General features: G+C 49.1%; 1 protein-coding gene across 5 annotated transcripts in view; it reads left to right on the plus strand.

Annotated features, from left to right (window-relative positions):
• Positions 1 to 10,577, plus strand: part of CYTH1 (cytohesin 1) — a 62,579-nt gene extending 52,002 nt beyond the window's left edge. For 3 of the 5 annotated variants that reach the window (XM_063120141.1, XM_063120142.1, XM_063120144.1), the window contains exons 10-13: positions 6,850 to 6,928; positions 7,547 to 7,618; positions 8,512 to 8,666; positions 9,203 to 10,577. In XM_063120141.1, the coding sequence (XP_062976211.1) occupies positions 6,850 to 6,928; positions 7,547 to 7,618; positions 8,512 to 8,666; positions 9,203 to 9,281 (385 nt within the window). In that variant the 3' untranslated portion in view covers positions 9,282 to 10,577. Of the gene's footprint in view, positions 1 to 6,849; positions 6,929 to 7,546; positions 7,619 to 8,511; positions 8,671 to 9,202 lie in introns of those variants that run through there. The other 2 variants (XM_063120140.1, XM_063120143.1) reach the window with 2 other exon arrangements.
• The last annotated feature ends 616 nt before the right edge of the window (positions 10,578 to 11,193 follow it).

Raw genomic sequence — 11,193 nt, forward strand, 5'->3', positions numbered from 1 at the left:
TATTATGGGAGAGGGAGAAAAATGTCTCCCTGTCCACGTTCTCCACACAATGCATAATTTTGTGTGCTTCCTCCCTCTTCCTTTTCTAAAAGCAGTGACAGGACAGCTATAGGGGCAGCTAACTGACTCATTAGTAGTTACGTAAAATGACTTTACACATTTTCCCAGCAAGTAGAGCTTAGGTGCATTGGACAGGAACAGAATAGCTATAGTATTCGTGCAGAGCAGTTAAGCTGAGCCTACAGTAGGATTTGGATTTTTCATGACAGCTTACTGTGAGTATCATAATACATGCTGCCTGTATTCAGACCCAACCCTGGAATGACCCTTCACACTTAAGAGACTAAGCCAACCTTCTCCAACCAGGTGCCCTCCAGATGAGTTGTGACTACAACCTCCACCCTCCCCAGTGAGCATGCTTGCTGGAAATGATGGGAGTGGCAGTCCAGCATATCTGGAGAGCACCAGGATGCGAAAGATGGACTAAGCTAACCACATCTCGAATTGGTACTTCCGCATTTATAGCCGGGGAAGCAAGAGGAGATCGCGGAGAGAGCATGGCTATCGAATTTCACATGCAGGATAGCATATATTGTAGCCGGCAGTGGCTTTTGACCTCTTTTTGGAAGTGGCAGTGTGCAGTCTCAGTGCAGGAGATCCTTACCTTCTAGTATAATGAGCCTTGATTGAAACAAAAAGGAATGTGGATTTGGAAGGGAGGTTCAAACTCTAATCACCTTGTTCAGGAGACGTTCCCCAGAGCTAAGTCGGTGTGTATATCTGTCTTAAATATAAAGGTCTGTTTTGGACTTCACATTTTGAGGTGATCTTTTTTATATATAATGGTGGCTCAAATCGTGCAGATGCTGTGGCAGAGTCCAGATATTGCCACGGAAACCCAGCACAGCGTAACTTCCCAAATTGGGCACTCCTCCTGTAGCTAACTCTCCACGGTTGAGGAGAGTGACCCTTACAGCCCTGAAACCTTTCCCTAGGAGATGTGTGGGTTCCTTCCGGGTCGTATCCGATGTTAGTCCCATCCAATGTTAGTCCAGTGTTAAATTAGAGTAACATAGGATCCAATTCTCTTCCTGGATATGAAGTTGTTTGGGCTGGGAATCGTTCCAGACTGGAGCTCTATCCCAATTCCTCATGTGTGCAGGATCTTGGAGACGTGGGTCTGGGCTGTCCCCTGGCTGAATCCTTTTGCTCTTGATGATGCATGCCCCCCCCCCCCCCGTCCCCGGAGGTGTCCTGGCTGCAGACCATCCTAACCACCACCACCACCTGCATTGGCACTAAAATCACTAACTCTGCCCAGATGGCCATTTCTGTGGCAAACATCTTCACGGTGCCCTTTTCTGCCAGAAAGGCTGCTGCATTCTTGGCCTTGGCATGCTGGGGACTCCAGAAACTGCAGGGTGGGCACGTTCCTTTTTGGCACTCTAGCACAACTCTCTCCAATCTGGTGGGCTCCAGATGTGTGGGATTGCAACTCCCATCACTCCCAACTAGCCACGGCCATTGGCCATCTGGAGGGCACCACGTTGGGGAAGACTGTTCTGCTGGAAAGGATAACCTGCCTCATGCCAGGAGAGATGTTGGCCTTGGGAGCCCTTCCTCCATCCCTTCCTTTATTGCTCAAAACCCTTTTAGTTTGGATAGTGCCCCCTGCTGACTGCAACTGGGGTGTGCAGCAAGGGCAAAAATTTAAAGTCCTTTGTTTTTTAATTTTCTTTTCTCCCTCATTTTGTATGTTTCCATGATTTTGGCTCTGCCTTCCCCTGCCCCCCAAACTACAGGAGGTACGTACCCCCATATCCCCTTGCTAGCTTTGCTTGGGATCAGGGGCGTGCTGCAATGCTTGTTTTATTTTTTCTGTTCTCTCTTTATTTTTAATTGCTGGTGATATTAGTCTTATTGCTGCTGTTGCCACCGTTGCTAATTGGCTGCACAGTCCCTGGGGAACTGGAGGGGGGGGAGAGGTGGGACGGTGGGGATGGGGTGGCGGAGAAAGAGGGAGGAAGAGCACCTCTGTCCTGCTTGCCCCCCCCCCCCACCCTGGAACAGACAAACACCCAAGAAACTCCCAGAGCTGTGTTTGAATCTGGCAGCTGCTGTCTCCCAAGCTTTGTTAATATCCAGAATTTAAAAACCCAAACATATGTTTTGCGGGCATTTTCCTTGGTGCTTGCCATGGTAAACAGCCATGGAGAACTTCTCAGCCCAAGATGTGGGTTCAAAACCTTGATTTGGGCTGGAGGAGCAGGTCACGACACCCACAGAAAGAGGCAATTACTCTCTCAGCAGCTCGCTGTCGATCAGGCGCTGTGCCCTTGACTGAAAAAGTAGTGTGGCCACATCTCCCTGGAAATTTACCCTGTGGGTTGGTGAAGTGGGCAATCACCATTTGAGGTTCACTTGCTGTTTCCAAAGAACGCTGAGTAGTGTGGTGCTTCAAACTGCCTTCCTGTTGCTCCAAGAGGCACTTTCCAGATGCTGCAGTTTAGCTGCAGTGATTGCACAGCCATCCTTGAACCATCCCGATACTGCAGGGGAGAACAGCCGTCGACCAGCCCTGCAACGAAATTCATATCCCAGCAAGCGCAAGCATCAGAGGTGTCTTGCTGTGAGGGTGGGGGGTGGCTGTGCGGGCTAATTGAATTCTGCCCCTCAGATCACTGCAGGGCATGTTGTAAGTCCTCCCCACGTACCTGCTGAACTTTGAATGCCCCGCCAGTCTTCAAGTGCTTAACTTCCTTCTTCAGAAGCCGTGTGCTTCCGCCCCCGCCCCCCCACCGTCCTTGTGCTTTAACACATGCCACCTACAGCTTAAAAATCTCCCAGTTGGCTCTCTCTCCCGGCATCAAGGCTACCCTCCTCCCCTTCCATCACATGGGGAAAGGGAAAGCTAGTACTAAGGGGTTACTTTCACGGGAAAGGACCTTATTGCATTTAGGTTAATTTCTGTTCTACTTTTCATTTTTTTAAAAAAGAAAATCCCGAAGCAGGGCACAGTGAGAAAACTTGTGAGAAATAGAAGCCAATTCTTAACAGAAGACCTTTATCTGGAAAGGCCCTAAGAATGCCCAGCCAGCAGAACAGAGGTGCTGCCCTTTTATAACAAGTACTAATAATAGTCTTAATTCTGTTTAAAGTGATGCATGCCAATGCTCGCATACTGCTTTGGTCCTGGTTGGTGAATGGAAGAGCCCTGCTTATTTGTGAGGTGGATCCCAGTTCAAGTCAAAACGTTCAACTGGTTGTGATCTGATAAGTTCTTGTGCCATAGTCATGATCCTTATCAATCCATTTTAGATAAAGAAACCAATCTGTGAACTTATTTACTGTGTTATATTAGCAGAAACTGCAGCTATATGTTTCCAAGAGTTTCTCAGCTACCAGAAGGGCTTGAAACAAATGTTTAATCATTGGAAATTCTTGTGGCTTTTTTTTCTCCTGGAGTTTCCAGGCCCCGTATCATAACAATGCTCTTGGCTTGTAATTTTAATACCATTTTCTCATGGCTGAGAAAGAAAAGCTGTATAATGCATGGCAGGGCCTACCTTCTCAGTTTCAAAACTTGACAGCAAATTGGAGCACTCCAAAAGAAGAGCTTCTTGAATATTTCATGACCGATTTGGAAGTTTTACAATCATGTAAACCTGGTTGTACAGAGGATGGGGGTGCCTGGAAATAATGCCTAGAAACGACCAGCGTTTTACATCCCTCTTAATGATATCCCGGCCTCTTGAGTTTGTTTACATGTTCTGAGATACGCAAAGCTGTTTGCAAAATCGTTAAAGTTGGTCTTGTTAACCCAAATGCACAACTTCAACTTTGGGAGTCCTTAACAAAAGGTTTGTGGGGAAATGGCACAGACCCTTGTTCGCACTCTGCTTCTGAAGTCACAGTTTGGGTCAAGCACACAAAGTAACATGACTCGCCACCCCCACCCCCCTCCGATTATCCAGGTCCTCTCTTCCTCCGCTGTTGATCCTCTGATTTCATATTGACGTGCCTTGCTGAGTCATAAATAAAATAAATAAATAAAAACACTGGGAAAATCAAAGGTCTTCACCTGGCATTGGAAAGAGTACAATGTAGGTGCCAAGTGAACCTCTTTAGGGAGCTCATTCCACAGCCAGGGTGCCACCGCAGAAAAGGCTCTCCTCCTGGTAGCCACCTGCCTCATTTCCTTTGACAGGGGCTGACGGAAATTCCAATTGGCTTTCCGGCCCATAGCTCTGTTTGACGCAGCCTGAATGGGCTTTGCATTCAAAGGTGGCTCCTCTAGTGCTCCCTAGCAGCCATTTCACCATGTACTCCACTGGCAGGGGCATTAGGAAGTTGCCTTCCACCAAGCCAGGCTGTTTTGTCCGTCTAGCCCAGGATGATCTACTCTGTTTGGCAGCCGCTTTCTAAGGTCTCAAGCAGAGGTCTTTCTCATCAGCTGCCACTTGATCCTCCTCCTTGGCGATCCCAGGGACTGAATCTAGTCTCTGCCACTGAGCTCTGGCCCTCCCCTGTTCCCAGCAGTGGCTCTTCTGAGAAGGGCTTTTCCCCTTTCCTTTTAAATATGCTGAGCTGTGGTAAAGTGGGCCATCCCATGATCTCAGGGACTTGCAGCAGTGGGGATTCCTGTGTTCCCTGGGGACTGTGGCAGGCACTATCTGGAGCAATCGGCTGTTTGGGTTTTTTTGTTGTTGTTCTTGCTGTTTTTTATTTTGTTTTTGTTCTTGCATTGCTGAATGAGGCCGCATTGTTGTCTGTGCCTGTATGTGGCTGTCAGGGCCTCCCTGGGCGGGTCTCTAGATTTCTGCACCTACTAAATCATGGTTGGCTCATCTCCACTCTCTTGGCTTGAGGGAGTAGCCGATACTGACAGGTGATACTTTGAGCTCTTCCCCTCTCCCTGCTGCCCCAATAGCTTTTCAGCTTTGCCTGCCCGCCTTGTATATCCCGCCTCTCTGGTGCACAGGGGATCTGTATGATGCAGCCTTTGACTGGGGTAGGCCAGCTGAAGAAGGCTCTATGGGCTACAGAGAGTGAGGTTAGGCAGCTTTGGCTCTAGGTTTATTTTTTCGTTGCATTTATATCCCACCTTTTCCTCCCAGTAACCCAAGGTGACGTACATGGCCCTCCTCACCTCCATTTTATCCTCACGATAACCCTGTGAGGTAGGTTAGCCTGAGAGACAGTGACTTCATGGCCAAGTGGGGACTGGAACCTGGGTCTCCTGAGTCCCAGTCCAACACTCTAACCACTACACCACACGAGCCGCTCCATAGACTTGCTGTTCAGAGCTCTGCATGCTGTATTTGCTCAGCAGCCTCAAGATCTCTTGCCTGACACTACCTGAGAATTGGGTTGTTTGGTACATTTGCCAGTTTGTGCAAAAGCGAATGCACTTCCCTTTCACTCTACCCAAGGCCCTGGCTGTTGATGTCGTCTTGACTTGTTTTGATAAAGCTCTTGGCTGGGCCAAGTGCCAACATGGGAAAGATTTCTACGTAGGCGGGTGGAGGGCACCTCTCCCTAATTGGTGCCAGTTCCAGGCCAGCTCCTCTTCACCCACCCACCTCCACCCCCAGGCACCATCACAGAACTGGATTGGGGAACATTCTCCTCCAAGAGGAACTTGTTCAGATAGTTTCAGGTTTGTACGTATTTGTTCCTCAGGCCCTGTGGGTCACTTCCTTTTCCCCATGTCTGGAAGCCCTGAGCACTGAGACAGGATGGGGAAGCCAGTCCTGTCATGTCAGTATACATCCCTTTTAATCCCAGGGCTATCGGTTAGCCCTTCTTGTTGCCTAGAAGAGTGTGTGTGAGGGCAGGCGACTCTCATTGACCACAGCCTAGGACCCAAAATGCAGTCAAACTCTGGGTATGGGAAGAAAGGCCACCTCCTTGACAGCTGGTTCTCGGACTGTCAGGGAAATTCTTGGTAGGGTAGGTGATTCCACATTTCCCTTCTCTTTCCTTTAAAAAATAGGGGTTGGCCATGAGGCGGGATGCCAACTTAGGGTCAAGTGGAATCCTGTAGAGATCAGGAGCAAACTATACATTAAATCAGGAGCAAACTAAACAGTAAAGTGATGTGCGGTAGGTTTCTTTATTCCAGGATAACTATGTGTGGCTGATTCGGATTTAGGACCAAGGCAAACTGGAAAGCAGATCCATCCATCCCCCCACCCCAATTTCCTCCTGAAAATTCCATCCCCCACCTCTCTGCAGGGTTAAAAGAAAGACAGACAGACAGACAGGCAGAGCCTTCATTTATTCCAGAGGAGGATTCCCCCCTCCTTTTAAACCACCCGTCCTCTGTTTTTGGAGGGGGGAATTTTGGGGGGAAATGGAGAGGGAAGGTTTAATTCCTCCCCCCAGAGCATCATGGTCCCAGTCTGAATTGGGTCCACATGTGTTTACACTGGAGTAAAGAAACCTATAGCTCCATTATGTATGACCAGAAAAACGTTTAGTTTGGCCTTCAGTGTCCTTTGCCAGCTGACCCTAAGCCGATCCCAGCACTACTGGGGAATGAGTGCCTCTTCCCTAGCCCTGGTGTGTGTGGCAGATCCACGTCTGCTCAGTGGTACAGGATAGGGCACTCCCCCTGTCCACCGCCTCTTCTCTCCCCCTGCTCCCCCACACGCTCCGCCGCTGTGCTCGCCATGTAATCGCCTGCTGGGCTGGGGCTGGCTCTGCTTGTGCTCTTGATGCCGCTCGCTCCGACACTGTGTGTTCGCGCCCGTAGGCTCTAGCTCTGCGTCTGCCCTAGCTGCTCTTGTGCCCAGAGCCCTCCTCTAGGCCTGGGCAAGCATTGTCAAGCTTGCTTCTTCGTTGTGCAGGTGGCCGGGTGAAGACGTGGAAACGGCGCTGGTTCATCTTGACCGACAACTGCCTTTACTACTTTGAGTACACCACGGTGAGTGGCGCAGGATTCTCTCGTGACTGTGCATGTAGCACAAAAGGGTTGCTAATGTGCCATTTTGAAAGAGGGTTTACAGCAGCGGCGGATGCAGGGGAGGCAGAAAGTAGTTCTCTAGAGGTTTTGGTCTTCCAATTCCAAGCATTCCTGACAATTGGCCATGATGGCAGGGGCTTCTGGGAGTTGAAGTCCAAAACATCTGGAGATCCACCTTTTGCCTACCCCTAGGCTAGAGCATGTTTCTTATTTACATAAAAGCCCAGGACTGGAGTAGGATGAATGGCTGAGCTCCCTATGGTTGGAGTGGGAGACTGTATGAAGGAACAGCAGCAGCATTAGATATGGATCTGATGCAGTGTACTCTGTTGTGGAACCATGAACACTTATGCCACAGGAAAGATAAATCTCTTAGTCTCTAAGGTGCGACAGGGCTCTTTGGTGTGTTCACTGCAATAGAAGTGAACACGGCTGCCTCTTTGGAACAGCCATTAGGGATGAATCCATCTGAGAGGGGAAATTTTCCCCATCATTCCCCTTTGAGATGAAGGAGCAAATTATATTTATTAGAATGAACCAGCCTCGTGATTGCTGAATTCACAACTGGTCATCTTGCAGGACAAAGAACCCCGAGGCATTATTCCGTTGGAGAATCTGAGTATCCGTGAGGTGGAGGATTCTAAGAAGCCGGTAAGTAGGTGCTATATAAATAAATAATAATAATAATAATAATAATATGCCCAGAGAATGCTTATATAACTGGATGGCCTATGAGCCAAGCTTGTGTACACTGCATAGTGTTTCTTTTTTTAAAAAAATGAGACCGAGAGAGAGAATTAAAGGATATCTGAATTATGAATCAGCTTTGCTCATTTTGTAGAACTCATTCTGCTTCTGTTGGTCAGAGGGAAGAGACAAAGCAACACAAGGACACCTGAAGGTCGTGTACACTGGAAATTCTGCCCAAGCGCAGACAGATGTCTGGGACTTGGCCAGAATTTTCCCACACATTTTCAAGCTTACCTTTGTTGTTCTGAAGATGAGTTGTTTAAATGAATGCACTGAATAGTATTTTCTGTGCTAAAGCAGTGCAAATACAGAATATATGCTCTTCTCTGGAGGTCTCCAGGTGTTGAGGAACCATGTTATATCTGAGCCACATTTGAACTATCATATCTTGACTTAATAAAATGAAAGATGAATTAAACCTTTTGTCTGCACATTCAGCTCCTTTGCTCATGCCACAAGGGGGGTGGAAGTGATCAAACTGTGAAGCCTCTAACCATAGTTTCAACCATTTCATCCAAACCGGGAAACTATGGTTACCAACTTCAGAATAAGTTAGTATGTTCAACATGTTTTTCAGTATCCTGGCTTGTTCCAAAGCAGATAAACATAGTTTCCCAGTTCAGATGTAACAAACAGTGGTTAATAGGAGCGTTCCTAGTTTTGTGTGCTTACGGGAGTCCTAGAGAATTGGGTACTCGCTGCAGAAATCCTGCAAGGGGGCTCTCCATGTCTTTGACATCATTTTGACGTAGTGGTGGGCATCAACAACCCTCTTTCTCCTATTCTTCTTGCAGAACTGCTTTGAGCTATATATCCCTGATAACAAGGACCAGGTGATCAAGGCCTGTAAGACTGAAGCAGACGGGCGCGTGGTGGAAGGGAACCACACTGTGTACCGCATCTCTGCCCCCACCCCAGAGGAGAAGGAAGAGTGGATCAAGTGCATCAAGTGAGCAAGGAGTGGGGCAACATGCTAGGCTGCAGGCACGAAGTGAAGGAGTGCAAGGAGTTTGCTAGAACTTTGTGTAGCAACAAGTGGAAGCAGGAAGAGAATGAATTCCTCTGCCTCCTGGTCTGTCTCTCCCATAGGTCTGTAGTTGGATAAACACCTGGAATTTGTGGTGGGAGGAGGAACAGCAGCTCAGAAACGGATTCGTGTTCCACGTCTAGCTCCCTTGTTGATCTTTACCGTGTTGTGTGTTTTTTTGGGGTAGGGGACTGTGCTTGAATTAAGAGGAAAAAGTAGGGTGGCCATTAATGAAAACCCCAGTCTCCCCACACCCTGGTTGCCCCTCCTCCCTTTTAGCTAAGCTTTGCGATCTGTAACCATCTAAAGCTAAGGGGGCTGCCTCCTCTCTGGTCTCCTGTAACTCCAGCGCTGCTGGTTGGAGAGCATTTCTGATCAGTTTGGGATTTCTCCTAATACCTTTCTTTCCCTGCCTCCTCTCTCTCCCCCCCACCCCTTCCCCATTTCTCCCCCTTCAGAGCTGCAATTAGCCGGGACCCATTCTACGAGATGCTTGCTGCGCGCAAGAAGAAGGTCTCTTCCACCAAAAGGCATTAGTCACCTGGCTGAGTTGAACGGCAGTGACAGTGGCAGGGGACGCCTCTCGGTCCCCTGGCAGAGGGGAATGAGAGACTGCACAGGACCGCCTGCGCTGTGTTGCCATCCTTGAGGCGACTAGCTTCAGCTTTTGCTATTCTTTTCTGGTTTGGGGGCAGGAAGGGGGCAGGGGAGAGGGGGGGGCTATGTTGATGGCCGCCACCCACTCCACGACTTCTCTATTTGCAAGGAAGCCACCCCTTCTTCCTGCCACCCCCTCAACTGGGCAGCTTGAAGCCCACTGCATCATCGGTAGCCCATGCGGCAGGAAGAGAAGGATGTTGGGGTCTGTTCTGCTGTGCTGGCCGACTCGTTCATTGCCTGAGCTAATGGGGAGGTAGAAAGCATCATGCATTGCGCACTCCAAAGAGGTGCAAACCTGTCCAAGCCTGCAGCAAAGTGGGGCTCCAAACGTCGGGACTCCTACGGCACTCTGCATTGCCGTTACTCCTTATTCTTTGGGCAAGCAAGCCCAATGGCTTCTTTCCCCAAAGCAGTTGGGTCGTGAGCTCTGTTGCATTGAATTTTTGGGGTTCTCTTTGGCAAGAAATTTGATTAAGCACGCTGAGTAATGAGCAACCCAGAACCTCTTCCCCCACCACCCCCAACGGCAGGCATGGGTGAACAGTGTAAGGCTGCCACTTCCAGGATTTCCATTGCTCTCGTTCTAGAGGGCACCTATTTAGGCTGTCTCTGATGCAATGTCAGGATGAGGCCAGCAGGGGGCTCACACAAGCCACTGCGCCGTCATGACCGGTGCTGTTGTGAGCCAGCCGGGCACGCGTGCAGTTGTGGGTGGGCAGGTGGCGTCACCCTTGTTGGTGCTTCACAGGCCGCTTTTGCCAGCAGCTGCCAGGAAGCCATCCCATCGTCATTTGGGCACGATCCTATTCCTGCAGCTGGAGCATTCTCCATCCTCAGTTTTATTTTACCATTGCAATTGATGGCTCAGGAATGGACATAACTCAAGAGATGAGAAGACCTGTGGCGTTCTCTGCTGTACTGCAGAAAGAAGTGTTCTCTTTTCTTTTAAAGAGCCCTGCAACATAGCCTGCCCGGTGGCAGTTGCACCTTTCAGCAGGGTTGGGTGTGGGTGGGTTAGGCTCGTGGTTGCCCCAGACCCATGGGAAGCAGCAGCCCTTGGCCCTGAAGCACAAGCAAGTGGTTGGTTGTTGGGGAACTGTTGGGAGCCCAGTGGGGGTGGTGATGGTAATGGTGGAAGTGAGGGTCCGGAGGGTGGGTATAGGCTGGCTTATGTCTGTAACATGGGGTTGGGGCGGGGGTAGGGGGCAAAGCCATCAGAAGACTGCCTTCCCTTGTAAAGGACTGTGGTGCTGTTGGTTCACCATGCACCTTGGCAAGCTCCAGTATTAGTCTATTTATCTGAGATGTACATACTCTCTGTATAGATTTTTCTCCTTTTAGATTATTTTGTATTTGTTTTAAATAAGAAGAATGGTTTTTTGTGAAACTTTAACAGGGTTCTCCAGCACAGCTGTGGCACAAGGGTCGGGGGGGGGGGGGAAGCAAGGGGATGTGGGCGGAGGGTGGAAGTTACTCCAGGTCAAACAGTTTGGTTACAATTTCGTTTTGATTCCTTTTTTTTTCCAGAGGGTTTTTGTTTTGTTTTTGTTTTGCCACAACCTTGTGATCTAGCACAGAGCAACTGCAGCAAATAAATGTTGATCTCACCCTTGGCGTGACGCCCATCTTTGGCTGCCTCTGTCCTTCTGGTCTTCTGTGAATCTCCTCTTTGGGGGAATAGTACTGCACCAAACGATCAGGGGGCTGCCTAGTTCAGGGCTAGGCTAATGGCCAGGGAACCTGAACAGCCTCTTTGGATCTGCAATATCATTACATGGTATAAAGTGAC

Source organism: Elgaria multicarinata, chromosome 3, assembly GCF_023053635.1.
Source record: "Elgaria multicarinata webbii isolate HBS135686 ecotype San Diego chromosome 3, rElgMul1.1.pri, whole genome shotgun sequence".
Lineage (NCBI taxonomy): Eukaryota > Metazoa > Chordata > Lepidosauria > Squamata > Anguidae > Elgaria > Elgaria multicarinata.